At 53.7% G+C, this 27,876-nt stretch overlaps 9 protein-coding genes across 9 annotated transcripts; 3 read left to right on the plus strand and 6 right to left on the minus strand.

The window, feature by feature from the left end:
• Positions 1 to 320: 320 nt before the first annotated feature.
• On the minus strand, positions 321 to 2,876 carry CCOS01_12942 (uncharacterized protein; the record flags this gene model as incomplete). The annotated part of the gene is made up of 3 exons (XM_060461089.1): positions 321 to 581; positions 645 to 2,766; positions 2,818 to 2,876. 3 exons carry the CDS (start codon positions 2,874 to 2,876, stop codon positions 321 to 323), a joined length of 2,442 nt encoding a protein of 813 aa, XP_060308291.1.
• Positions 2,877 to 3,478: 602 nt separating this feature from the next.
• CCOS01_12943 (RNA-directed RNA polymerase) lies at positions 3,479 to 7,754 on the minus strand (the record flags this gene model as incomplete). Its single annotated transcript, XM_060461090.1, has 3 exons — positions 3,479 to 5,646; positions 5,703 to 6,479; positions 6,566 to 7,754. 3 exons carry the CDS (start codon positions 7,752 to 7,754, stop codon positions 3,479 to 3,481), a joined length of 4,134 nt encoding a protein of 1,377 aa, XP_060308292.1.
• A 1,082-nt stretch (positions 7,755 to 8,836) lies between these two features.
• Positions 8,837 to 10,236, minus strand: CCOS01_12944 (uncharacterized protein; the record flags this gene model as incomplete). Its single annotated transcript, XM_060461091.1, has 2 exons — positions 8,837 to 9,920; positions 9,974 to 10,236. The coding sequence occupies 2 exons, from the start codon at positions 10,234 to 10,236 to the stop codon at positions 8,837 to 8,839; spliced, it is 1,347 nt and encodes a 448-aa protein (XP_060308293.1).
• Positions 10,237 to 10,960: 724 nt separating this feature from the next.
• On the minus strand, positions 10,961 to 12,669 carry CCOS01_12945 (benzoate 4-monooxygenase cytochrome P450; the record flags this gene model as incomplete). The annotated part of the gene is made up of 3 exons (XM_060461092.1): positions 10,961 to 11,152; positions 11,204 to 11,624; positions 11,687 to 12,669. 3 exons carry the CDS (start codon positions 12,667 to 12,669, stop codon positions 10,961 to 10,963), a joined length of 1,596 nt encoding a protein of 531 aa, XP_060308294.1.
• A 2,319-nt stretch (positions 12,670 to 14,988) lies between these two features.
• Positions 14,989 to 15,456, minus strand: CCOS01_12946 (uncharacterized protein; the record flags this gene model as incomplete). The annotated part of the gene is made up of 1 exon (XM_060461093.1): positions 14,989 to 15,456. The coding sequence occupies one exon, from the start codon at positions 15,454 to 15,456 to the stop codon at positions 14,989 to 14,991; it is 468 nt and encodes a 155-aa protein (XP_060308295.1).
• Positions 15,457 to 16,463: 1,007 nt separating this feature from the next.
• On the plus strand, positions 16,464 to 17,040 carry CCOS01_12947 (uncharacterized protein; the record flags this gene model as incomplete). Its single annotated transcript, XM_060461094.1, has 2 exons — positions 16,464 to 16,566; positions 16,733 to 17,040. Coding segments are annotated over 2 exons (411 nt in total), but the record flags the coding sequence as incomplete, so codon positions are not given.
• Positions 17,041 to 19,253: 2,213 nt separating this feature from the next.
• On the minus strand, positions 19,254 to 19,526 carry CCOS01_12948 (uncharacterized protein; the record flags this gene model as incomplete). The annotated part of the gene is made up of 2 exons (XM_060461095.1): positions 19,254 to 19,354; positions 19,385 to 19,526. 2 exons carry the CDS (start codon positions 19,524 to 19,526, stop codon positions 19,254 to 19,256), a joined length of 243 nt encoding a protein of 80 aa, XP_060308297.1.
• Positions 19,527 to 20,843: 1,317 nt separating this feature from the next.
• CCOS01_12949 (uncharacterized protein) lies at positions 20,844 to 22,647 on the plus strand (the record flags this gene model as incomplete). The annotated part of the gene is made up of 2 exons (XM_060461096.1): positions 20,844 to 20,846; positions 21,085 to 22,647. 2 exons carry the CDS (start codon positions 20,844 to 20,846, stop codon positions 22,645 to 22,647), a joined length of 1,566 nt encoding a protein of 521 aa, XP_060308298.1.
• Positions 22,648 to 25,141: 2,494 nt separating this feature from the next.
• On the plus strand, positions 25,142 to 27,482 carry CCOS01_12950 (fungal specific transcription factor; the record flags this gene model as incomplete). Its single annotated transcript, XM_060461097.1, has 3 exons — positions 25,142 to 25,753; positions 25,813 to 26,277; positions 26,331 to 27,482. 3 exons carry the CDS (start codon positions 25,142 to 25,144, stop codon positions 27,480 to 27,482), a joined length of 2,229 nt encoding a protein of 742 aa, XP_060308299.1.
• Positions 27,483 to 27,876: the final 394 nt, after the last annotated feature.

Here is a 27,876-nt window from a genome sequence, read left to right on the forward strand (position 1 = left end):
CTACCCATGGCAAGAAAAAGATCCCATATCCCCAGTGTCAGGCCGCCAAATCCCTGTGTCCAAGTACGTAACATTCGACACCTGTCGGCAGAATGACAATGGCAGCCTCAACTCACTCACATATCTACTCATGTCACAGCAGTAACAATTACTTCAACCGGTAGATTGACGGGATAGGAAACTATAAAATGACAACCTCAAAAACTGGGCCCCGTGTATCTGCCCTGAAGACTGCATTTCTCTTTCTCATCGGCCGGAGCAGGAAACGTGGAAACGCCTAGACGCCGCATCTTCATCCGTCACTCAACAATTCAAACCCCTCAAATGAGGAGGAAATCATCATCAAAAAACTCCAAAGGCAACGCCCTAGCAATGCCAGCCTGTGGGGGCTTCTGGCAGTCGCAATTCTTGCAGTTCTTGCCATTCTTGCAGCAGTTCATAGGCTCCGTGATGACGAACTCTTCCGTGAGGTCTAGCGCATCCTCATGGCTGACAAAGTCAAAGGCCTGGACATCGTCTTCCTTCTTGAGCCTATACACTATGCCTTGACTTGGGTTCGCGCCGGGACTGGACCAATTGTGCTGTGATTATCCGGTGTTAGCGAGGGATTAATGACAAGGCGAACCGATGCGATTTGTACTTACAGGGTCAATCACAGGAGATAGGGGAGAACTTAGCGAGAATGGAGGAATCTCACGATCGTCCTCAACCTCTGGTGCCTTTGACACCTCATCCGACTTGGCCACAGTCTCGGGCTCGTGACGAATCTCCGCTGAAACGGCGTCCCGGTCGATTTGCTCCTCCGCTCTGGCCGCGGTAGCAGAGATCCGACCCAACTCCTCCGAGATGGAATGGATGCTCTTCGTCGCCGAGAGCTGCCAGTTCTTGATCATCTCAATCATATCGGCATACCCCTGCTCAGGGTTGTAAACAGGCTTAGATGAGACGTCAGAAGCCTCAATCTGCTGCTTCTTGGCTTCGTACTCTGCCTGCCGCTTCAGCTGCACCCGCTTCTGCTCCTCTCGCTTCTGTCTCTCCTTGTACTCGTACTCTTGTCGCTGCTTCTGCATGAGCTCGGCCTCACGCTGTCTGACTCCACTCCGCAGCGCTTCGAGCTCCTGCTTGCTCTTGAGCAGAGCTTCGTGGCGCTGCTGCTGCTTGAGCTTGAGCTCTTGTGATGCTTTCTTCCTGCGCTTGAGGTCTTGTTCCTGCTGCTGCTGCTGCTGCTGCTGCTTTTGTTGAAGCTGATACTCCTCTAGTTGCTTCATCTGGCGCTGGTACTCTTCTCTCTGCCTCTGCTTGGCTTGCTCTTCCTGACGGTGCAGCTCTGCCTGCTTCTGCTGCAGCTTCTGCCTCTCCTCCTCTTGCCACTTCTCGTTCTCGTGGTTGCATTCTTGCGCGTTCTTCAACAGCAACTCGACGTAATCTTGCTGCTGTTGCTTTAGCTTGAGCTTGTGCTCTTCTTGCTCTTGCTGCTGCTTCTGCTTGACCTGGAACTCCTGACGCTGCTTCATCTCGAGCTGATGCTTCTCCAGCTGTCTCTGCTTGGCAAAGTTCTCTTGCCGTTGCAGTTCTTCCTGCCTCTGCTTCTGCTCAAGCTCGTACTGTTGCTGCCGCTTCATCTGGACCTCTCGCTCCAGGTGCCTGGTGATGCGCTCTTCCATTCGACTCCGTCTGCGCGCTCGCGCTTCGTCGTGCTCCAGCTTAAGCTGGTACTCTCGCTGTTGCTGCTGTTGCTGCTGTTGCTGCTGCTGCTCAAACTCTTGTCGCTGCAGCTCTTTCCGTCTCAGCGCCTCCTTCTTCAACTCCTCTTCTTCTTGCGCCTTCTTCGCGAGGAGCTTCTGCTGCTGTAATCGCTGACGAGCAGTCTCCGCTGCCTGTCGGAAATGCTCTTGACTGTTCAACGCGAACGCAGCTCCCTCGCGCTGCATATCTACGACTGGCTGTTTCGAATTAGATTCCTTCTGGCGATAGTAATCTGTCATCTGGAACAATACCTCCCCCATTACCTTACGCTTCTCGGCTTCGGTCTGCTCGGTAACCGGGTTGCGCGGGAGAGTCCGGCCGCCGGCCGCGAGGAAAGGTTCCGGACTTTGATTCTCCTGCTGAGGAGGAGGAGGAGGAGGAGGAGGAGGCGGGCCATGGCTCACCCGAGTCCCAGGGGTGCCCCTCTGGGCCTGTCCTGGCGCAACGGGAAGGTCCTGTATCATGGTCTCAAGGACAGACCGATGGAAAGGACCAACAGTAATTGGGGAGCCCGTCTCCACCCCGTCAACTTTGGTCCTACAGTACGATTCGTGGGCCCTCACTGCTTCCTTGGGAGGCTCCATCTTCAGTCCTGTATCCCCATCCATCCAAACTATGACCGGCTCACCCCGCTTAGAAGTAGAGCGAGGCCGCGTCTGACCCTCGGCCTCGGCCTCCCGCTCAGCCGAAGCTCGCTCCATATCCTGCAACAGCTCGAAAGTCTTGTCTGCACACTTAGCCTTCTTCTTGCCGTGGGGATGATCATGCCTGAAGACAGAATGAAGACCCGCCTCGGGACCGTAGGGACACTGCGAGGGATCTTTGCAGATGATATCGTCCGCGCGCACAGAGTACGATGCATCTGAGCTGCGCGTGTGGCGGGCTGCCGATCGATGCAAATTACTACTTCTCTTGCCGGAGGGAAAGGGCGCATCGGGGGCGATATTTGCTCGAACCAATGCCGGTGGCGCGGGTGATTGATTAGAGCGCGTCGACGATGCCATGTTAATGCTTCTCTTACTTGATGTACCAGTTAGTAACGTATGGTCATCAGGCGAGGCAGTGACTGACCTCAGGGGCCTGATCTCCGGGTCCTGGCCCTCTCGTTTGAACGGGAGTGATAATGACATTGCGAGTGAGCTGAAAGCCTTGGTGAAGAAGGATATGCTTGAGGGATTCGATTCTGTGTTCTGGGCAAAGTTTTCAGGAGGAGAAAACTTCGGTGTGTGGCAGAAATATCAAGGGCAATATGAATACTGACAAAAAAGCTTACCACTGGTGTCTACCTTAGGTTCCATTCATTAAAGTTGCTCTGTGTATCATGTATGGCCTCTTCAAGCATCCTTCCACAATACTCACCACGTTGGGGTCAACGGGGCGTTGGTCACGAGAAAGGCGTCAGGACACAAAGGTCGGGACTCGCCACGTTTAGGAAAGAAAAACGGCCGTACATGTCCTCGCATCCTTTCAGGCGCGACGCGGTAAGTGTACGAAAAGCTCCAACGTAAGTACAAAGGGTATCCGCAGAACCGCTTCGAAGCCAATTCCAAATCGCATTTCTTTCGTTCCATATCATAGCTCCGTTGAGTTCTTTCGTTCCAAGCTCCAAGTCTTTCTGATCCCAAGTCATGCTTTGGGAAGAAGCAGAACTGTAGTCAGAAAGTTGAGCATCTAGGTGGTCGGGCCGTGGATTGTCCTTGTGAAAAGACATCGTAGGTGCAACGGGAGGTCGTCATTCCTCGCCCTCTGACCCATCCCAGTCATTCTCGCCGTCAGAGTCGAGACCTGGATACTCGGACCCTTCATCCCTCAATTTTGAGGTGGCCTGGGTGATGAACTTGCCGTCCGGCTTGAGGGCCGCATACATGCTCGGGACCACAGGGACAAGGACTCTGTCAGGCCCTGCTGTAGCCATTGCCTTGATGAACTGCAGTTGAATGCCCGCCATCCGCCAAGCAAACGTTGTTTTGCGGTTGTAAAACATCTTGAATGTTGTACTGCCACGCAGTAAAGCCCAGGTGGTGTGGTCCTCGCTCGCGTACGTCTGCCTCAGTATAGCGTCGGTCAGTGGCTCAAGCGCACCATCTGGACGGGGTCGAATCGAGCGCCATTCTTCATATACTTCGAGTATGGCGCGGTTCGTGTTATCCTTGTCTTTGCTCGAGCCAACCTTTTTGCTCCAACTCTTCTCAGCACCTTCCAAGTCGGTCTTGAGATTTCGCAAAATCTTCTTCAACGCCAAGTTCTCCGTTGCAAGTTTCCCAAATTCTTCGTGAAGCTTGGCAAGGTCAGGATCCCACAGTTCCGCTATAAGCTCGTCTCCGCTAGCTTTGGTCGAGCAAAGAGATCGCAGCTCATACCCAAATTCGTTCGACCTCGTGGACATTGACTTGTGGAACTTTGCCAGCTCCTTTTCAATGGCTGGCTTCGCCACCACGAACCTTAAAATATCAATTATGTGGACTGGTGTCCCAGAATGCGACCAACTCTCAGACTTGTAAGCGGGCTCTGGCAACCCGTTAAATCGGTGACTGTCGAGCCGCTCTCGGCAGAACCTATGCCAATCTTCCGTCGTAAAGTCAAAGCCCTGTTTGGCCTGGTCAACAAGGTTGCCAAGGAGGGCGCTCAACCAGAGGGCGTAAGTGTTGTTCACGCAGTTCAGGTGGTAGCAAAGTCTCTCCTTGTAGGCGGTTGCAATACCCAAGAAGCTAGGCCTCATGCTGAAGGCAATGCTGCGGTTGATCATTTCCGATATAGCTTTTTCGCCCTGCTCTTCAACAAGGTCCCCAAAAGTTGTTTTGTCTTTCCTCAAGTAGCTTGACAAGTCGGGGCTTGGCGATACCTCTGCATTTTCAAAGTTTGACACAATTGCTTGCTCCCAGCAGACCCATGCCTTGTCGCCGTCATAGTCACCACCTGACAGTTTGTCCGCTAGAGGGACGTTCCCTTTAGCTGAGAAAACAACGACATCTTTGAGAGCATGTAGCTCCGGTCTGAATACAGCCTTCACCCTCTGAACATCGCTCACAAAGTGCACTGGAGAACGAGCCACGAGAACGTCGCAACCATGGAGCATGGAGTCCGAAAAGGTCTCGGTCTGGAATTTCGACGAAAAGCCCACGTGCACTTCGTCCTCTTCGAGTATGTTCCACATGTCCATCACCATGAGGAAGTACGCTGAGTTGGGCACCTTGATGCTCATCTTCTTCAATAGATTTTCGCACTTGTTTCGCCTTAGCGTCCAGGCAATCTCTTGAAGGTATTTCTGCTTCATTGGCTCGAATCCACCATCCAGAAGGAAGCTCATGCGTTCTTCTGGTGACTCCGGAAGACCAGCCAAGAAAGGCACCCGCCCAAAGGTAAGGCGCTGCTTTCTCGTGGAAGAATTTTCAACGATCCATTTGCGGAACTCCAAGGGATATTTCATCGCATGCTTTTGCTCCTCTAGCGCACGACAAAGTTCGTCTTCGAGGATTTTGCTAATGGTTATTTTCATCGCTTCTCTGTCTTTGGCTCGATCTTCGAGGACTGGAAGGAACTGGACGTTGAGGCTAGCAGATCGTGGCTCCATTGAATGAGCACTAATTTCGAGCGTGCGATGCTCTGGATCATCATAGTCACAATTCCACTTCCGTTGAGATGGCCACGTCTCTATCCACAGGCTATCGTCGTCACCAAGGACGTCGATCATCCACATACCCTTGGCAGAACCAAAGCGACCCTGAACAGCAGACGGAACATCACTTAGTCCGAGAACATCTCTGACTTTCCGGGCAAGTGCGCGAGACATGAGGCCGAGTCCGTCGTTCATGACCATGTCGGTGGGCGAGCGCATGTCCTTTGACCGGTGACGTATTTGGTTGGGCTCGAGAACGACCACTGGCGTCGTTTTGCTCAATCCTGTGAAGCGGATCAGTAGACGTTCCAGACTGCAGACTTGTATGTGCCTCTCTCACCAAGCTGGATACGGGAGAACAACTTGAGAAATGGCTGTTCCTTGTTGTGCTCAAATTGAAGAAGCCAGGCAAGCATCTCTCCAGTGCTGAGCTTGACCCTAAACTCCCGAGGGTTGTCATGAGAAGATTTCCCAAGAGGGAGAGCTACATGGAAGTTGTTGCCGTTCTCGGCGAAGAGACTGATTCTGTCTTGATAGACGGGCTTTGGCTCAGGGCCCAGGTTCAGGTTTTTCTGTGGCGTTTTGTAACCGGCATCTCTGGAGAAGAATGCCCGCCACTGCCTGCCTGCGAGGTAATGCCGCTTTGAGGAGAACCAATGGACGACCTCTTGTGACACTTCGGGCTCTTTGATGGGTTCATGCCACCCTTTGGGATTTGGGATCAAGATTTCAAGAAACCGATCGGAACCGAAATGGCGGTGCAGACGACAGCCCTGATCTAAGGCGATGGGCTGCATTGACAGTGAGAACATGGGGCCCTTTTTCTTCGCCCGAGGAACTTGATCAAAACGAGCCGAAAAGACTACTTGCTGTCCTCGGACTGTGTTAAAGCCAGACATGGCAGCAGCCCAGGCGTCGGTACTGGGACGCTCAGGAAACGATTTGCCAGCGAAATCGGGGTGGGCTAAGAGAGACTTCCACAGTTGGCTATAGTTGATCCACGATTCATCATAGTCCATCATCACTTCTCCAAGGTCGACTCCACAGTGCACTGCGATGCGCGTCATTTCCCATGCGACAGCAAACGGCGCGCGGTTGAGCCATCGAGGAAACCTGGCTGGCAAAAAGGTCAGCACTCCATCTATTCACAACCGTATCAATAGTCATGCGGCGGCCTCAACGTCCATTAGTGGAAAAACTTACGCCACGAAGCGTCAAGACGGGATCGGAGATCAACCGGCTCAGATCGTTTGAGGGTTGTGGAGACGGGCTCGCACAAGGATGGATCTGGAAGACCAACCATCTCTGAATAGACGGTTGGTTTCTTAGAAGGGCTGCCGAGTGGTTCGCGACTGAGATCTGCTGGTGTTCTAGACCTCTTCTTTGCGGATTCTACTTCGTGTTCTGTGAAGGAGATGTTCAGTGCATCGAGATGACCGGAAGATGCCGGGAAAAGGTCCTGCGACTGTGAGGAAGTTGGTGCTTGATCCAGAAACTCGCGGCGCATCTCTTCTTCCTCAAGTGGAACTGGGACTGTCTCTTGGCTGCCCGGTAGTCGATCATCGGCCTTGGAAAAGAGTGACGTTCGACTAGTGCTCGCAGATGTCGTGCGGGAAACAGTCCCGTACACGCTTTGGCGCATCGAAGTCGAAGTATAGAGGGATGTATCGAAAGATTTGTTCATCCTCGGGGCCTCCCTAATGAACTGAGCCGGCATAGCTTCGGGTATTGCTGATCGAGAACGACTTGGAACTTTGTCCAGAGCATTGGAAATCACACCTTCTCTCTCCTCTCCCCGTAGGGGACTTCCCCTGGCTCTCTTGGGTGATTCGGCTTTGCTGTCTATTTCGGATCTCCTCTTTGACTTGCTTGATTCAGTCGAGGCGAAGACTGTTGGTCCGGTGTGATTCCGAGTCAATTTGCGTGCCTTGACCTGAGCATGTGCCTTATCCAATATGTCGTCGAGAAGTACCTGCAACTGTAATAATTGGCCGGGTGATTCAGCCTTGGGAGCCCCTCCAGGTTCGGCATCGTCAAACCGGATCCACTTCTCACTAGCAGCTCTAGCTTCCATGTGAAAGGAATCGAGAATCCTGTCCAGCAAGTTGCTTTGGAAGCAATGGAATCGGATGCCACGGACAATCTTTTCGCTGCGGGCAAAAGCGGTGTCTTGTTCGGCGCGCTGCCGGGTCGACGACGGTGTAAGTGTCACATCGGGTATCTCGATGGCGAGGTTGTATTCTCGATTGAGCTTGTCAATGACATCTCTGACTGGGTCGGTTTGTGTAGGTTTCTTCGGGGTTCTCGGAGCTGACTGAGCGGTCTTCGTGTGCGGTGCCATGGTCGAATCGAGGAGCTTTGAGCGGAGAGGGAAGTCAGAATCCAAGTCCATGTCTAAGCTTTGAGAGCATGCCTACTGGTGTGTAGAGTGAACAGACGGCATAGATTCGGCCTCATAGCCTATCGCTTCGTATTGCCAGTTATCAAAGAAGCATTGCGTAGAAGCAATGTTGTGCCATGTTGGTATTTGCACGTCGGGGAAGAAGTTGAAGTACTAAGAAGGCATTCTGCGCGTTGGTCGCAACCGCTCGGCGGGGTAAACGGTCGGTGAGGAAGGAAGGTCGCGAGCGAGAGAACGGGCGCAGCAGCCACACAACAAGGGTCGAAAGAGGGGAGAAAGAAGCAAACACTTCGTACTGGAATGCAGCCTCCCGGCGCCGTCCTTGGGAGGAGAAGGAAGAGCGGCTGAGGATGAGGATCGCTGGGATGTCGCAGCTCGCAGCTCGCAGGTCTCAGTGAGGAAGCGAGGAAGGGAGAGATGCGAAGATACGAAGGTACTTGCATCACACTGCAAGACGGGAAGGAGCGCAGAGTGGACCCCACACGAGCTCAATGATTGGACGAGAAGCAGGGACAGCTAGGGACCGGCGCTTAGCCCGGAATAGTCAGAAAACGTCCACGATATTGGCCAATCACCGCTGTCAAAGTGGAGCCGAGAAGTGTGAGTCAGCACAGACCACCAACGGGATCTAATGGGACTGGCGCAGGGACGTACCTACAGCTCCCTTCCCTGCCGCTGCTCGCAAACCAACACCAACCAATACCAAACAACACCAAAGAGCATCTTGACTAGGGTTACAAAGGACCGCTCCATCTACTCGAAACCATTGTCTCCCGTTCAGTGCAGCTTCCTACGATTGTAATATCAGCACGGGGCTTGGGAAACTGCAATTATCCCCCATGAGTATTGAGGCGTGATTCGAGCAGTGCTGACGAAGTGTGATACACGGCAGATGATCAGATCTTTGTCAAATAGATGACCTACTCGTTGCTACAGCATTTCGAAAGCACCCACACAGTATGGTCGAGGGCAGATATACCACCATCATTGCTGCCACTTCTAGGGGATTTCTTGGGAGATTCTCTCACGAAAGCCACCAAGATTTCTCAACTTCGGAGCACCATGTTCAGCATCTACAGGCGGCTTTCTATCTGTACTTCTGACGGATTCGATGTCGCTCCTGAAACTTCAAGGCTTTTTTCCTGCGCCAAAACCTGCCTGAATACCGATTCGACATCATGTTCATGGATCCAAACAGGCTCGACCCGATTCTTCATCCTCTCCCGCAAGCCATCATCGTTCTCCACCACAGCCAGCCTTTCGACCTTCTTCTTATTCGTCGAATGGACTGTATCAAGCACTCTATCCGTGTGCGATTTTCGGGTCTTCTCATACAACTTCAGCGCTTTCGCAATGTCTGCTGCCGACGGAAGCTCCGTAGCTGAAGGTGGAAACACGTGCTGGATCGATGCCGCAAAAGCCCAGGCGTCGTCAATCGCGAGACTCCCCCCCGCAGCGAAAGCTCCACCATGGGCATGCGCCGCATCGCCAGCGAATGTCACTCTATCCTGGCCCAGAACCCAGCTCTCTAGCCCGTGGGCAGAAGCGTTGGGATACACCTTCAATGAATCCGCAGGCGTCGCCTCGATGATTTCGCGCACCAGACGGTGCCACTCGCTGTAGTGCTTCTTGAGCAAGTTGATGTCGCTGCCAGTATTCCACACCGTATCTTTATACAGGGCATTCGGGGCGTCAGGGTCGCTTTGGTGAGACGCGACGATGCAGAACAGATCTTTGCCAAGCTTCGACATGAACCACGTCCGATCGATCCCCCACCAGTGCTCCGCCTCGTCTGGAATATCGGGGATGTGAGACAGATGGGAGACGGGATACACCGCACGGAATGCTGTCCAACCGGTCCACTTTGACCGAGATGACGGGACGTAGAAGCTCCGCACTCCAGAGTGGATGCCGTCCGCGCCGAGGAGGATGTCTGCCGTGACGGCGGTGCCATCAACAAATGTGATCCTCAGCCTGTCTGTTGACTCTTCATTCTCAATGTTTTTGAAGGCCTTTTTGAGCTGAATGTGGGCAGGGTCGATGTGCTTGAGCAAAGCCTGCTGCAGATGCGGACGGTGGAATCTTGCCGTCTTATGGCGGGCCTCCACGCTTCCGTGGTGCTCATCTACCGAGACGATCTCGCCGGTCTTGTAATGGCTAATTCTATGGTCAGGTTCGTTCCTCACGCCATGTATCATTGACGCACTCACCGGTAGATCATTGGATAACCCGACTTGTTGCGGAAAGCAATCGAATCGTCGAGAGCATTGTGAACACCCAGCTTCTCCAACGTACGCAGGCCATTCGGGCCCAGAGCAATAGAAGCGCCGACTTCTCGAAGCTCTGTCGCCTTATCATATATCTGAACGTTGATACCTGGGTGTTCTTTCAACGCGATCGCAGCTGTCAAACCGGCGATACCTGCGCCGATGATGGCAACTTGAAGCTGCTGTGGCTGGCTTGTGCTCCCCATTTCGTCGTTTCGAGTTCTCAAATAGAGTTCAAAGTTACAAAACGCTTCACCTGCACATCAGAGCTGCAGAAACCGGGTCATGCAAGCACTTTTATCAAAACACCCAAGTTCCCCGATAGTTGGCCGCCCACGGCTCCGGGTTGGAGATAACGACAGCCTCGGTGGGGTCGGGGCCGAGCCCGGCGTGACGCCATATCGCGCCGCGATGGTGATACCGCATCTGACACCCCGCAGCAACACCCCGATTCCGCAGTCGGTCGTGTTTGACTGGCACACTGGATTGTCGATTAAGAGCTTGCAGAATAAGTATTTTCTCCGTAGCCAATCCGGTGATTTAGCCTGGTCTCGCATCATCCCAGCCCACAATGAAGACACGCGAGTGGCATGTTTCGCTCCGATTTGGCAGCTAAGCGTCGGGCTTTGTCCGACGTTGTATGCAGAGACGAGGCGGCGACCACTCCCCCGGGGCGGAAGTCGGGGGAGATTAGAATTCAACGACGGCCTTCGTTGTCACTTGTCTGAGCCATTCTCCTACGGACGCTTCCAGTGAGGTGGTCAGGTTCGGCCTAGTAGTATCTACGATGTCCCCAAAGTCTCTCAGTGTTTAAACAGCACAGTCGGGTTAATACACATTATCAACTTCATTCAGTCGCAGTGCTATGAAAGTCTTACTGCATAGTCATCTGCTCATGTACACTGGCATGTTCGCACCATGGACAGGTGTCTAGGCCAATTCCCGTCGCTCAATCAATACCTCCAGGCCATCTTGTACAACAAAGAACGTAGCACTTGCTCTCAACGGCCGGCCAGGATGCGCCAACTCGAACTTGAAGTCTCTGAAGAGACGCGGCACGACCTTGTTGATTTCTAACAGAGCTAGGTTCCGGCCGATACAAACATGGCTTCCACCACCGAACTGGACACCATCGTTAGCTTCAACAGCGCCAGAATAGCTTGGTCTACTCACTTGGAACATGTATCGCTCCATCTTCTTTGCTTCCTCAACATCTACCAGCCACCGCTCAGGGCGATAATCATCCGCATCTTCGCCGAAAGTGCGCTTATCGCGGTGCAAGACCCAGCCGTTGACGGCCACCTGCGTCCCACCGGGGAAGAATCTGCCGTCGAGTTCGGCTCCTTCTGGTGGAACCACGCGGCTGATGTTGAGACCTACTGCTGGCCGCACGCGCATAGCCTCTTTCAAGCATGCTTGAAAGTACGGCAGCTCCTGGGCTTCTTTCCATGAGATGTTGCCAGTCGGAGGCATCGCTCCAGATTTGACGGCATCTTCGATTTCAGCAACCAGTCTTGCGTGAATACGTGGCGCCGAAAGGATGTGCCAGAAGAGTGATTGCATGGTCGAAGCTGTCGAGTCTGATCCAGCGAAGCTATTATAAATAAGTTCGTTAGTCCAAGGCATCGGCTACTCTCATGCGTTGATCAAACTTACATCGCGCCGTGGGCAACAGCAAAGACGTCACCTTCGGTAAATTTCTCAGTGTCCTTCAAGTGTCCCTTGATCAAACTCGCTAGGAGATCTTGCCTCCCGTCATCATTCCTCAGCTTGCCCTCGCTCTCCTTATCAAAAGGCCGTCTTCTCTCCATCTCACTCAAGGCAATTCGAGTGATGGGCGCATTCTTCGTATTCAACGTTGGGAATAGCTTCCACAAAGGGTTCCGCCGCAAAAGCAAGTCAACCCACGGAACCTGACCAACAATCCCATTGTACGCCTGTGAGCGGTCAATAGTGGCGATGGCATCCTCCACGTCTTTGCCCTCCGCCAGGAAACCGAAGCTTCGGGAGAAAGCCACCTCTCCAAGCACGTCAAATGCAAAGTAGTGCAACCACGCCCCGAGATCAACGTACTTGTCAGCCTTGTACTCCATAGACTGCGACGTGAACCCGGCGAGTTTAGTAACCAGCAGGTCGACGGTATCATCAATGAAGGGGCTTAGCTGCTGCATCGCCGCCATGCTATACGGAACGTTGGCGACCTTCTTCTTCCTCGCGTGGGCGTCCTCGTTGACCTCCGTGAAGATGTCAGGATTCTCCGGTGGTGGAAAGACGCCGTAGAACGCCGTCTTGTAGAACCGCTTGCCGGCGCTCAGAACGTGTCGCGCTGCCTCGGGCGAGGCGATGGAGACCTCGTTCGGCGCAATACGCACGACCGGGCCATATTTCCTGTGGAGAGCTATGTGGTCGAGGTGTGTACGTCGCGATGCGGTAGATACGACTTTCCACAAACGGGTCGTTGAGGCGATGAACGGCCCGGGATATCGACGGAGCGGAGATAGGTAGCGGGTGCGGAAGACGTTGACTAACACAGCGAGAGGGAGCAGGATCGGCCAGTACTTTCGGAAGAAGAGCCCGGCAACTTCGGTGTAAGTGTGACTGGTGTCATTCGGGTCTAACGCGTCTATTGGGGAGCCCATGGTTGGCTGGGGCTTTGACTGACAAAGCTAGAATAGGCACGATCGAGATACCTAGGCGTTATCAACCTCTACGAATTTACCGCGAATTTGAGCAGCAAGATCACGACTCGGGCCTCTGATGAACAACTCACGCCAAGGTTGGACGTCACGGATGGCACGACATAAATATCTTATCTTCGTACTCCATGTACGTTATTTGCGCCAGGCAAACCGCAAACCCGGTCAACCATCTCGTACATAAATCCGTCTTACAAGCCCGTTCCGAAACCCAAAGACCTGACATCACCAAACCTTAGAAGGACTGCTGGAAAATCACCACTCTCTCGCAACTCGAAATTACGTCGGCGACACAACTGGCGTCCGAGGAAAGCTTAAACGGCCAATGAAAGAACTGCCGACGCGAATTGGTCATTGCGAGCACGGGGAGCCTGGAGGTGGTGATGCGGGGAGGGCGGGCGATGCGGAGGTGGCTTTCGTCACCGGGTCATCCTGGGGAAGTTTAGCCAGAGATAGACTACGGAATTACGGAATTAGACGTCCACGCTGCCGGATGTGCAACTTTTGCGAGAACGATTCCAAGGAGAGAGGGCGTGATGCTGTCAGACTGTGGTACTATAGGAATCTATTGCAGACCGGAGAGGATGTTATTTCTGGAATCAGTCGGCAGCACCGGTAGACTTTGATATCACGTCGGCCTCGAGGGTGACAGCGTGGCTAGAATGGTAGTCATTCTGTAACTGATGTTGCCAGCAATGTTTCCACCAACGAACGCAAAGGGGCAAGATAGTATGCCTGGAAGCTGCCAGGAGTGACCATTCGAACTTCAGATGGATCCTCCAGAGTTCCGCTGAACTAACTGGTGCCTATCGAGAGATCAGAGAACCGCCCGAAAGACACCAACATCAAAAGTATCAAAGACGGGCCGAACCCAAGACACCGGGTTGTGGGTTTACTTCTGCAAGGGGAAAAAAAGAGACGATTTTTTCCTTTATTACCGTGACCGTTGGAACGCAGTCGAGTTCCCCAGATCGGCGGACACGCGGTGACGGAGCCTCAAGTTCGATCTAATCTCAACTACCGAGTCCGCCCTGCGCCCGCATTGCGGAGCATATGGGTCCCACCCTTCATCACGGGGAGAGGTTTTGACAGATCGGAAACTTCTCGGCAACGGATCATGGCCAGGACCCCTCCTGTCTTACGTTGTCTCCTGCGTAGACGCTCGGATTCCTCTCTTTGATCGATAATCAGGGGGGCAAAGATCGAGAAGAGGACACTGCGAATCGGGATTGGGTACTTGGCAGCGGGATCGTAGACAGAGACGAGACAGCCGCGGACGAAGAAGAACCAAAAAAGATCCACAACCGGGAACTGCGGGAAGGTAGACGCGGAGGGATACCGGGCTCCCACTGCATCACCGGCCGGGTGATAGCCCGAGCTTCACTTTCGCGGGGTGATTCGGGATGGGGAACGGACGTACGACGTTATGGACGGGACTTATGGAGGTCACGGCATTTTCTGCTTGAGGTATGGGTTTCCACAAGGAGGTTGGGTTGATCGTTGTGAGCACTCGCCAAAGCCTGAACTTCCCGAGTCAGGCTCCCCCATTGGAAGCACAGGTCGTGTTCTTTTCCCTGCCGAGGAAACAGAGAGAGAATACGACGTCTGCCTTTGCTTTACGGATAACGTGGGAGAGGATACGACGGGCGACCTGTCGTCCGGCGCCAGCATGGTGTCTAGGCGTTCGACCAACCACCTGCCCACGGGATACGGAAACACGATCATCGATCCCTCTCCTCTTGGGGCAAAGCATGGCCCTTTGTGAGCTTCTTGACTCGTTAGTGTTGGAAATCTTGTGACACCAACGGCTGTGATTTGCCAGCTCGTTTTTTGAAGAGGTACGAACGAAACGTCTCTGAGTCGATTCGAGTCAACTGAGGTTTGACAGAGAACAAAAAAAGAGGTGTCCCCTCATGCCAAGTCTGGGAGCCGTGGTCACGTTGTGGTTACGGGACAGATTAGTCCATACTGAACAAGTTGTACGGAAATAATTATCACCGCATCTCAATGATCTGAATCTCATGGCCAGGTCGAGAGCATTATCACAGCCCAGCCCCCTTGGGATATTGCGATGCGAATTATCCAGACTGCTACGCTATGTCGTCAGGGCTGTCCAGCGGTAGCATCTCTGATTCGCCCGGGTAGCTTGGATATCCATGAGGCTAGGACTGCAATCTGTCTTCGCTTATGATCACGAACCGTCCGCGGCCTCTTCCGAGGTTTGGATAATTGACCACGTTGAGGAAGCCGTTAACGTTACTGTCATTTATCAATGGTCGGGGGCCGCCCCGAGGGCCGAGTGACAATGGAGTCTGAAGAACGACGAGATAGGTATTCGTGGAGGGGCAGGGGAAGAAAAGAAGGCAGGGTCCCCCGCCCCAAGACGACAGCGGGCGTCCGAGCTGTCCGACACAGCCAAGAGCATGATATCCAAAGAAGCAGGAGGGGAGATGATCCGCGGCCAGACCCGGGGTCTGGCTGAACCTTGATTTTGCTGTGTGTAAAAAGTGTGGGTTTGAGTCTGTGAGCTACCAGCTTTGACGGACGAGAAATGCGGCCCCGCCAGCGAGGCGGCTTGAGTTTCGAGGGCTTGCCAAGGGCCCCGGGATGCTCCCAGAAACGTTCCGCCAGCGGCAGGGAGTTGCTAGAGCCAAGTTTGACTGAGCTCACCATAGTTAGAACACCCAGGGAGGGAAAGGTCAGAGGGCGTGGAGGGGTATGGCTTCTCATCCGGTTCGGTCTCTTTAAAAAGCCCCCCCTGCAGGGACGGTTTCCAACAGAGAGCCCTAAAATCTGGGGTTGGGTTGGAGGAGGAGTGGTGGTTCAGCTCGTAGGGCAGGCCACGGTACCGATTCGTAGAGCCTCTCTGTGGCTTGTTGATAATCAGAGAAAAAGGAAGCAGAGAGGTGTCGTTATGGTACGATCATGTGGAAAGGATGGGGCTGGACCTTCTCGCCATGGTAATATCTCTGCCCTAAACCTTGACGATGACCTTGAGTCTGCCCAGCGATTCGACTCTCTTCGGATGGGACTATGAAGGATGAACTACGCGACACTCGGGTTCCGCCCGAAAGTTTACATTGCATGTCTGATGCGCAAGAAGAAGTTCCAGTAGCTTCTTTTGTATAGCATAGGCACATGTTTCCTAATCTGTTTCTCTGCGAGTCAACAACCACGTTACAGTCCGAGCCCGTGAAACCCTGAGGCGTGAACATCTTTCCAAATCAAACTTGGGACGTTCTAGGGGCAAAAAATGGGACATTTGGCAATCTCGATGGCTGATGGCTGAGGGCGCGCGCCAAGCCTCAATTGCCCACTCGTGATGGCGATACCTCGCCTCATTGACGCAGTAGTCCTAGAGTGAGAAGGGCCTGGAGCGGCGATAGAGATGCCGTTGTCTGCCTGCCAAGAAGAAAGATTTGGCGACGGTGCGACGCATCCCTTCCTGAATGCTCGCAGCAATGCCTAGGTCTAAGGTTGCCAAGCCGCAAGGCAAGGGGGCAACTCGGGGATACTGTCATTAGCAAAGGCTGAAGAGGAAAGGCGCGGCTGGCGCATGAGCCAAGCCAAGTCCAGAAAGCGGCATTCCGTTCCGATGCCATCTAATCGAAGCCCATGGTTGCCAAGGCTTAGGCCCCAATTGAGGTCGATTGTGAAGGGTTCTGAAGTTTCTGTCACCGTTTGTGAGGCTCCTTTGGCTTGATCACCGCGCGCGAACGTTGGACGGGGGGAGGGGAGGGGAGGGGAGGGGAGGGAATTGCGTGGAGTCATCTTGCGTTTCGCCCAAACTTGATGCTTGGCTTAAGCTGGGAAGAACCAAGGACCTTGCCGTGCAAGCCGGTAAGTGCTACCACGAAGCTTTCGACTGACTGCTTGTCGCATTTTTCCCTAGCCCGGAGGCGCCTAGCGTCCTGGGGAGGGATTGTAAAGTGTGTTTAACAGATGCGGGCTAACGGGGTGGAAAGGCTAATAATATGGTTGATTTGACTGACTATTGAGACTGTAGGGTGTGTTGTCAGACTCGGTTGTAGACAATACGCAGTACGTTTGGTTGTCTATGTGCTTACGTGCTTGGCTTTGGAGACCTGTTCCTGTGAGATTATGTCGAGAATGAACAATCTCGTTCACTCCGGTGTTGTTGATCTAGACCTTGATGTCTTGGGTTTCTCGTCCCTGGAGTCTATTGTGCACGTTCTTTTGGGGGCTAAATCAGCATCTGCCGGGATAGGGGCTAATTATTCCTGGCCATCATTGCCTCCCATTGAGGCACATGCGAAAGGTGCAGTGCAGATCGAGACGAAGAGAGGAGATTGAGGCCATAGTGTCGGGAGCGGTATCTGGCCCCTCCCACGTGGGACAATCAAGGGAAGCAAATTGCCTCCGGTGGAGTTGTCCAGGATGACGACTCAGCTGTCAGCTTAGAAAGCGTGATCTCTCCAACTGTCCTGGCATGTGGCCATTTTAGCGGCATGTCATTGTTATGGACGAGGGCTCGACATCCATGTGCCCATCTTATTGCTTTAATAGATTCTCTCAGACCAGAACGCAACACCAGACATCTTTGAGGCGTCTTGGAAGGTCATTAGATCATTGGGTAATGGTTAGCAATACCTCGCTTGTAGTCCTTGCAGGCTTGCAGTGGTTTGCATGTCCTTGAACCCTGGACTCTGGAGATGGGGATGGAGGGGGGATAAACCCGCTGCATAATCATCCTTGTATCCCACGGAATCACTGCGGACCTGCGGACTTGCAGGCCCCCTCCTCAACACTCTGCTTGCTGCGACGAACCAGGACAAGCTTGGCGGCTAAAATAGGCTTGGGTCTGATTGATGAACGTGACGGGTAGGCGAGAGATGGGTATTTCTAGCCACCTGATACGGCAGACATTATCAATGCTAAGCCGTAGATGTCGAGACATAGGCTCCGCAGATCAGGAAATATTGACGACTTGCAGGATGGTACCAGGTATCCGTTCACCACAGAAGCTCAAGCAGCGTGCAGATTGCGACGCCCCATGCCTGCAGAAACCTTTCCCCGGTGCCCGCAAGTCTGCAATACCTAGAGGCTAGTTCCCAGGAATAGAACATCTGTTGTTGAACGACACTTCGTCTCTGAGACACCAACCTCGTGCTGGTTCCTGATTTGCGTGCCAACATAGGACGCTCCAAGTCTCGACCAGTCTAGTCGTCAGGGACACCGAAACAAGTGGCACAGAAACAAAAAGAAGTCGGAACAGTCCATATCTCGCTCTGTGCCCATGGGCTGATTCCCACGGTGCCACCCCGCGCCATCTCTCAGCTCCTCCCAGCTCTGCCCCAGTTCTGTCACTTTGAACCGGGACGCGGGCCCCCGGGAGCTAGCCCCAAGACGCCAAAGCCAGGGTCTCGATCAACCCGGCTACTATCTTGTTTGCGCAAATGCTCAGAAGCAGGCCAGGTCGAGGGCTGGGAGTACCGGTACGAAGTAAGTGTACTTGTGAGTTGTGCGAATAGGTACCCATCGAGCGTTGTTTCCAACTTCACTAGGCTCGCAACATTCACTGCACGTTCATCCTCAGCCTGTCTGCCAGGGCAGATGACACACTTTGGTTCTGGTTTGAGCACAAGCGCACGAATCGTGCCAGAGTCTGAGGGGCACATCAGAGTGCGCAAGAGACGGTAGAAATAAGTTAGACAGCAAGACGGTTCGTGCTCTCCATGCACATGGAGAAGATGAAATGACATCAAGCCCCCTCGGTGCCAGCATGAGCCGGGAGCTCCCCTGCCACCCAGCAGCAATGACACTGATGTCCAAGACTACCTACCTATTGCTTTCTCTCGTCGCTATAGCACCATCAAGTGGCATCGCCTAGGGTGTTGATGGACAGCATAAAGCCTAAGAGCGAGTATTCGTACGGGCCAGCAGTAGGCGGGCTGGGAGAAACAACCCGCGAGCCCATCTGATCTTCAACAGGCTGCCCTGAATTTCGGGGGCATCACAGCGCTCTCCTCCACTCCTTGGATTCATCATCGTGGGCCCCCCAGTCCCGGTCTTGGTCCCCAGAACATCCTCTGATCCTCCACTCTCTGCGGATATTCATACTACCTAGTCTCTACGGGACTACTACTAGTAGTAAGCCTATGGATACAGGTACTCCATACAGTTACCCAGGCCTGAAGACTACCATTTTGCGGTGGCCCTCTCTGGAGTCTGGCATGCGTGTCTCTCCTCGCTTCTGCCCTTGCTTTAACACAAAGTCCGTGCGAGTGCAAGGGAAAAAGTCAAAACGGGCCACTCTTTTTCTGCTTCCCAAGGGCCAACGGGCGTGCCCATATTGTGACTGCACCGCCTCGACGTTTCAGGGGGGGAGCAGTGTTGCAAGCAAGGCCGCTGGTTGAAGCCAAGCGATGGAAGCGTAGCGTTCAGAGAGACTCACTGAAGGGCCAGCATACAACTATGTCGATACGAAAAAGTGTGTACGGAGTAGTCTTTACGTACGCGGATATCATAGAACGTAGGAAGTACCATACATGCTGTACTGACTATTCTCACAGGAAGACATGTGCGAGGCCAAGCCTTCCATGCTTGTGCTTTGCTCGGGCTGACGAGCAAGACAGGCTTCGTTTCCCTTTCTCCTCATCTTCTATTCCCACTCACCGAGTCACCACTCACCACTCACCACTCAGCAGTCTCCTTTGCTCTCTCTGCTGGATCTTTCGTACTCTACTTCTGATGCGCACGGACTGGCGCATGTATTGCCAGCTAGCATCCGTAGACGCTAGCTCTGTATACCCGCATGCGGTCGCCAGCCCGCCAGACATCGATCCTAGATGGTGGCAGCTGAGTGAGAGAGAGGGTGAGAGGGAAGAGGGAGAGAGAGGAGCCTGAGAAGATGGTGGAGGGGAATTCTGTTAGTGCTGGTACATCAGCACACCCCATTCTGCCTTTCAATATGCCAACAGAAATGAGCATTGAAGAGACTGGAGGCATGTATCCGTACATGGCTGGCTCCGGTTACTGATGAAGGTCGTAGTCGGGGACCCCTAAATTTGTTCCGCCTTTCATCATCAAATCATTACCTTCTGTCACCTTCATCATCCTTCTCTGCGCCAAACGAGCGAGCAAAGCGGCGTTCCAAGCCATAGAAGCCAAGCAAACAGAATACCCTCCAGCACAGCCGTTGCCTCGCGGCGGCTTTGCCTAATCCAAAATCACCATCCCGCGTCTCCCATTGCCTTCCCCATCCCATCCTGACCAATCCCTACCTTGTCTTTTTGCTTGCCCACACACCCCAAGCTGGCTGCTTGTTCCGTTCCCCTAGACTCCTGGTAGCCTTGACCCTCTCTGGGTCTACCTGCTCGTCCTCTCTCTTCCCCGTTCTCCTTCGTCCAACCCCTGGTTCCCCCCCTCCGTCAGGTTACACTTCTCAAAAGGGGGGGTTGCAGGATACATTGTCTGTAGTACTTGACTTGACCACCACCCAAGCCCACCAAACAAGACCAAACCAAACGCCTCGAGTCTCCGTCGTCCCGATACCGAATATCAATCCCTCATGATCACCATGGATCAGACCGCTCCCTCAGCCTGACTGCTCGCTCGATCAAATCCATGCGCGCCATGCCCGAAGCTTAATCTCACATCCCAGGCCCCCTACCAGTAGACTGTAGTCTTGTCTTGTCTTCCTCCTTCTGCCCAACAACCATAACATAACATCACTTCTACATCCCATTTCCTCCTTAACTCCTTCGGCAATTACTGATCTTCGCCCGTCCGCTGCAACGCCGGTTCCCCAACGTACTCTTCAACGCACTCTCGACTTGCCAGTTACATTCAACGAACCCGGACTGCACACACACATACCTTCTCTGCCCGCACCACCAAAAGCTCACAGCATCAACCCGAGGACGACGGCTATTCAACCTTGGCAATACAGAAATCGAGGAGGATTCACACCTTGAAGAGAGACAGAATCCCGAGAACGCAACGCTTACACGTACTAATCATCAACGACCCGCCACAGGCCTTTATCGACCCAGATTTCTTGCGTGTCCTGGCCGTGTCACTCTTGTTCTCTCCCCACAGAACTTTGTCTGTTGGAGCACATCGAATGGACTACCCCACCTGAATCTTGATTCACAATGGTGAGTGCAGCACAGCAGCTTCTCGTCATCGCCTATCTCCGTCGAGGCATTCCACTTTCATCGGGTGTTGAGTGTTGATGTACTATCATGAACGTCATCGGCGTTCATGATATATCATCGTCGCCTTCGGTCACCTTGATCACTCGACCATGTGTTCCCTTCCTTGACCACCAACCACCGGGGTGCCTCGGCGCCTCTGCCTCTCCGTCGTCACCATGCTGACCCTTTCCGTCTCCAGCCCGTCGCAAAGGCGTGCGCGCCGTGCTACTATCAGAAGTCAAAATGCACCTTCTCGGAAGGTAACCCGCAATGCGATCGCTGCATGATGAACGGCCGGGACTGCGTCTTTGTACGCCCCGTGCCAAGGTCAGCAGTCAAGGGGAGGTCAAAGGTCGCAGTTAGGAGCAAGATCATGGGCGCCGGTGTGCCATGTCCGAACCCGATCCCTCGAAAGGCCAACGTGATCGTCCCGACGACAGCGCCGCCGACGACGACAACAACGACGACTGTCGCCCGCGTTAGCTCCCCGCCGTGTTCCGTATCACGAAAGCCGAGTATAGCGACGGCCTCGAGCGTCGGCAGCCCTCCCGACGATGCTTCGTCCGACTCGTCAACCGAATCGGCATCGAGTCCTCCTTCCAAGATCCTTGAGTCACTCAGTCCATACGGTAGCACGCTGGGCCGTTTAGATACCGTCGAACGCAATTCCTTATCGCGATTACTGCACAAGTCCAACTTTATGCAGTACTTCATCAGCCCAACATTCGTCGACAGCATGCAGCTGGACATGACAGTCCATCTGTTTTCCATGTTCGACCAGGGCAAGGACGCCTACATCGCCATGTATAGCGCATTCGCGTCATCAATGGGATTGGAGACGGGCGAATACGACCCGGAAGCGAATCTACACCGCGGCGCAATGGCCGTCGAACACCTTCGATCCTGTCCACTGCCTACACTCAAGCGCGACGAACTGCTACCGTGGGCAGGGTTGGGATTGGGTATCGTGTACTTCTCCAACATGGCCCTCGGCACCAGTGCGGCGCCTGTACGACGATACGTGCTGAGCCACATTCGCCATCTTCTGGGAACCTCACAAATATCCAGCTCACGGACACACTACATCCTCGTATACATGACGGCTGTCGACATCAACGAATGCCTGATGCAGCGCGAACTCCCAGTATGTGGAATCGCACCTCCCGAAGCGGGCCATGTCGATGCGTATGTTGGCGTGTGTATGCCATTGCTGCAACACATGTACGACTTGTGCCGCATCAGCTATCATCTCTACCACGAAGTCGACGTCGAAGAACAGACGCAAGCATTGGACGAAGTGGAGCAAGAAATCGAAGCGTGGCAGCCGGTCATCCCTCCAGACTTTACAAACCGCTTTACCACGAGCGAAGTCATCCACATGCTGGCCCAAAGCCGCATCTACAAGACGGCAGCAATGCTGTACATCCACCGATTGAGGTACAAGTTTGGCGAAAAGGATGACATGGCGTCTGCAATGGCAAAGAGCATCATCTCAGACCTGCAGATGACGTTGACAGTCTCGCAAGACAAGCAACGCTGTGTCAGCTTTCCGTACACTCTTGCAGCCATCGAAGCAAAGGACGCGGCTGAGCGGGAGACTGCCATGGATGCCATCAAGTCGCTCATCGATAGCGGCAACAGCAAGTACCGTAGCAGCATGGAAACATTCCTGAAAGCCGTGTGGGATATTCGGGACAACCAACCAGGAGCATCTTGGCTCGACTTCATGCAAACTCTGCCGCCGATCTCGGTGGGCGTATAGCGGAGCGGTCCCTTTTTAAGGTTTTCTTTCTTCTCTTGATCTGGACTTGCTTCAAGACTTATGGATTTATTCTACTTTTGCTTTGGGGCGAGGCGGTGAGATATCATTCTGTTTATGTACACGGCTGATGGGAAATACTCCTCATGGTACGATTGCCGTAAGGCAACTCCACGGAGGATTTGAGTTTTCTTTGTCTTTTTTTTCCTCGTTCGTTGGCTTAACGTGGAGGCACCTCGTCAAGGAGTCGAGGCCTGCACTACACTCTTGTGATTTTTCTTCTCCTTCTCTCTATGGCACGGCGGTGACTGCGGGATGCAGAGGAGCATGACGGGACTTTTGCAGCAATGCTCAAAAAAGGGAACGGGTTTTTAGAAGCCTCGGTAGGAATCCGAAGGTTACGAAAGGTGTCTGCCCACCATGGGAGGGGCCCCCAAAGAGACATCATGATCTACCTATGGGTTTGTGATACCATTCTCTCGTTTCATTACCAATACAGACTTCACAATCTCCATATACCCCCCGTTCATTCTCCGATCGCCTGGCCTCTTCAGTGCAACTGACATGTCTGATCGTTTCCTGCCCAACCTCAACCTGATGATCGAATCGCGACACTTCTAAAAGAAGCTCCCGCAAGTCTATGTCGCGCCTAATGGCGGTACCTGACGTTTCATGCCAGCACACGTCCTGGGCGTGCGCTCAGACTTTGCATGAATTAGGCCCTTGTGTAGCCGAGAACCTTGTTCGCTCCTCGCTAAATCTAAACGGGGATCAACTATCACGCGCCCTCAAAGTTAAATACAGTACGTCCGTCTGTACTGCAGTTATGGATGAAAAGAGTGATAGTGTACTCCGTCCCGCAACGAATGGCACCATATGCCACATGCTAGACGAAGAGTCGTTGTTTGCGTTTCAGTTCGTACGATTTCTGATTTTGTCACTTTTTCCTGAAGTGTCATCCGGTCCACTGGTTACACGGCGGGTAAGTTCAACCTGAAGACCCCATATCCCACGGAGTACCTAGGTTGCGTGTGAGGGCAGTCAAGTTCCCTCGAGGCTGGTCGATGAGGATGAACTCCAACACCCGAAAAGCATCTTTGTGTAGAATAAGTCTGCGGGGCATAGCCAGTAGCCCCCCTTTGCGCCATCGCGGGAGCTTACCATCGCCTCGGTAGTGATCCGTCCGGAAGAGTCAAGGGTCAGGGAAATTATGTTGAAGACTATCGTCGAAACTTGCTGTGTAGACAAAACTGATGTTTGGTACTGAGCATGCATTTCTACGACGTTGGTCCCAATTGAAGCTCCGGAGGATGCGCGTCCGTACCTAACTCGGTTAACCCGATGCCCTGATGATACGGATAATGGACGTTGAGCGGCGCGGAACCCCACGAACTAACACGAAAAGGTTCTGGCTGGGTCGATCCATTTAGTTATTACTCACCGTGTCAGTGATAGTCGGAGATTTGATAACGAGTAAGTTCTGCATGGTACCGTGTCAATGGTCTTCAATGTTCATGGATCTTTTTTTGGATGTTCCCAGCATGTCGAACCTTATTGATATTGATCAAGGGCCTTTTGACACGCCAACTCTTTCCTCTTCGGCAGCCCGTACCGAGGCAAGTTGCCTCTTAAGGCGACTTTGTAACCATTGTCAATATGGCTATTCAACTGGCATCAATGATAGATTGAAGCACAGGGGCTGCAGCCGCGAACATAGTATGCAGCAGGGTTCTCGCTGCATCCTTCACGGGCTTGCCCGGTGACATATTCCCACAAGAGGGGCAAACCCCCGAGTCGCATATGACATTGAGACATTGAAGCATCTAATCAAAAAAGCCTCTATACCGGTCTCAAAGACGACGGATTAGACAATCCCTATAGATTAACAAAGATCAGAGAAACCAGAAAGATCAGACACGTGGTGGCTGGAAAAATAAAGGGACGCCCTACATAGTACGCGTTCGGGGACCTCGGCGAAGCTTAAAGGACTTGTTCAAAGCTTGATACTAGGACGCATGCGGACGGAGTCTACTCCGTCATCAAGCCTTCTGCGGGCGCGCTGACGACGGGAAGAACTGAAAGCGGTCAAGCCATGTCCCATGGCTCATGGTCCATGGGTACAGTCAGCCTCCCTAGGCAAACAAGCAGGTGCTGCGGTCTGCCACCGGATTTTGCGCGCTTCATCTCGCACTTTGTCTGGGCGGCGCTCGCACTTTACATCTCGAGTCAGGAGGAGCGGGGCCTGTGGGATAGTTCGCTCGGCCTCGGTTCTCTCGTAAGCGCCGAGACCGAGGGATCCTGACCATCGACCTAGAGTCCATCACCCACCTCGACTGAAGGAAGAGCTGTTTGTTGTTCAGCCCCCAGCAAGTTTGCCGCGAGTCGAATCATATTTGTGCAAGCCAAGACAAAATAGCAACGGGTTGTCGAATTCGATCTTGTGTTGCGTCGTATCGCATCGGGATCTGGTGTCACCCGGATTTTCCATACCGGCCCCATGGGACCGGATCCAACATCTGCCTCCGGAGCTGTCCGGACCTCGCCCACACGAGCACCCGACACGCCGCAGCCGGGCCAATCCCAGCCCCCGACGGCCGCCGGGGATGAGAGTGGAAGCAATAACAGCAGCAGCGCGACCCGCCTCGGCATCGGGAGCAGCAGCGGCGGCCGCAAAATCGAGCGGTCCTGTCAGCTGTGCCACCGCCGCAAGATTCGCTGCGACAAGAAGCAACCTTGCGCTTCGTGTGCCCGTGGCGGCTTCCAATGTCACTATCCACAAGCGGGCCAGCCGATACGCCGTGTCCGAAAGACCACCATCGCCGACGTTGCAAGCCGGATTTCGGACCTGGAGAAGACGCTTGTGGCTGGGGCGGCGAGCCAGCAACAGCAGCAGCTTCCGGCTCTTCGGGCTTCACCATCGGCCTCCACGCCCGGGACAGCCTTTGGTTTGGGTTTGAGACCGAATCACTCTAATCCATCAGCATCCAGGCCAACCACAGCGCCAGCTTCGGGTCCGCAGGAGAAGAGTGTCAACGATGAGATTCTTTTACGGAAGGGATCGTCGAGTCAATACTTCGACGATGTTCTGATTTCTCGGGTCATTGAGGAGGTAAGTGATTCTTCCATTCACTCGAGGCATGGGACAGTCGGCTGACAAGTCATCAAAAGGAACATGACATTCAATCAGTTCTCACTACACCACAGAGTAGTGAGTCGGCAGCTACGGCGGAGCTGTCGCCATTTAATCCTATGGGCATTCTCTCAGCACCAGATCTCAAATTAGATCTTGCTGAGCTCCTTCCTTCAAAGTATGGCGCCATAGAACTATGGAGGAACTATGTCGACAATATCGAGATTTGCAACAAGATACTCCACCGGCCGACAGCAGAAGTTCTCGTCTACACGGCCATCGACGACCCTCGCAACGCGAGTTCAGAAGCACTAGCGGTCATGTTCGCCATTTTCTTTGTCTCAACTGTTGTTCTGGAGCCCAATTCGGTCCAGATTTTCACGGGCGAAGACAAGGTGACGAGCCTTCATCGATTCAAGACAGGCCTCGAGCAAGCTTTTGCCAAGGCCGACTTTCTTGAACATCCTTCGGTGAAACTGCTCGAAGCCTTGTCTGTATACTTGGTATGTATACCCACACTATACAACATCCTTTCTTGTGCTTATACTAGGCGCAGGCGGCTCTCAGGATACACAACCCCGGTCGAGGCTTGTGGACGTTGAACGGACTGGCCATCCGAGCAGCCCAATCGATCGGTCTACACCGAGACGGGACTAAGCTCGGCCTCTCACCCTTTGAGTCCGAGATTCGTAGACGCATTTGGTGGCATCTCGTCGCGCGGGATGGTCGAGCAGCAGAGGACTATGGCTTTTCAAACGTTTCAAGCTTCAACCTACAAATAGGCGTCAGCTTCCCGTCAAACCTGGACGACGGAGACCTGTATCCCGAGATGAAGGAGCTCCCGCACTCTCGCACCGGCTGGACGACGTTGACGCTGGCACTAATCAACATCCAAGTGACTCGCACATGGCACCGTCTAGCGGCCATGGCCTCGTCGTGGGCCGAAAACCCAACACCGGAATCCGTCCGCGCCCAGGTCGTCCAAGAACTTCACGAGTACGCGGAAGGGTTCCTTCGACACTGCAATCCCGTCATCCCTCAACAACGCCAGACCCTTCTCGTTGCACGGTTCATCATTCGCAAGGTTGACATGGTCACGCGCCAGCAGTGGCTCAACCTCCAGCACCCAGAGGCGCGCGACTCGTTTGCGACGGAGGAGAATCTTCTCCAGGCGCTCGGTATCCTCGAGGATGGCATGAGCCTGGCGTCGGACGAGCTGCTGCGGCAGTATCGGTGGTCTATGCGGGCGTATCCCCAGTACCATATGCTTCTCTACGTCCTGTGGCACTTGTGCGTGAGACCGGAGGGGCCGAGTGTCGATAGGGCGTGGAAGGCTGTGGACGATAGCTTTATGCTTTTGAAGAGCGTGAACGCCGGTTTCGGGCCCGCGGCGAAGATGACGGTTCTAGAAACATTAAGAGCCAAGGCAACGGCGATACGACAGGGTCTTGACCAGCAGAACGGCGGTGGCGCCGTTGTTGTCGGCGGAGCGACTGCCAATGGGAGCGCCGAGAAAGAATCCTACCCGACGCCTGGTGGTACTGACGATAGATCGGAAGCGGAGGGCATGGTGGATAGTGGACTGGATAGCATGGCGGCCGCCGACGGAATGGAATGGGCCGGCATGATGCAGGATTTCCCCGACTGGACCACGCTGATGAATGAGTTCCAGGTGGACGGCTTGGACTTCCCAAACTATTTGAACTGATTTTGTGAGTGCGCGGAGTTTTGGACAGGCAGATACCAACCCCAATCAACCATGAACATTGCATCTACAACTTCTCTGGCTTTGACCTGCTCCCGGGCTTCGCATGATTCCTGGAGGCAGTGATGTTGCGGTCGTCCCTGGTCTTGATATCGACCACCGCTTCGCAACCCTGCATGCACATCTCTCGACTCCAGCCCCCTCGGCCGTCAGTTGAAGGCGTCTGCTCCTCTTCTGCGCGCGAGCCTCGAGCCCTGCCCTGCCCTGCTTCTTTGCGCGAGAGCTTCGAGCCCGGCTCGCGGGCTGGTGCGCTGAGCTTCAAGAGTCGCTAGACTGCTGTCAGTTTGCAACCAGCGTCGATGGTTTAGTGGTAAAATTCTCCGTTGCCATCCAGCAG

This window comes from Colletotrichum costaricense, assembly GCF_030867565.1.
Source record: "Colletotrichum costaricense strain IMI 309622 chromosome Unknown Scaffold_16.1, whole genome shotgun sequence".
In the NCBI taxonomy this organism is placed as follows: domain Eukaryota; kingdom Fungi; phylum Ascomycota; class Sordariomycetes; order Glomerellales; family Glomerellaceae; genus Colletotrichum; species Colletotrichum costaricense.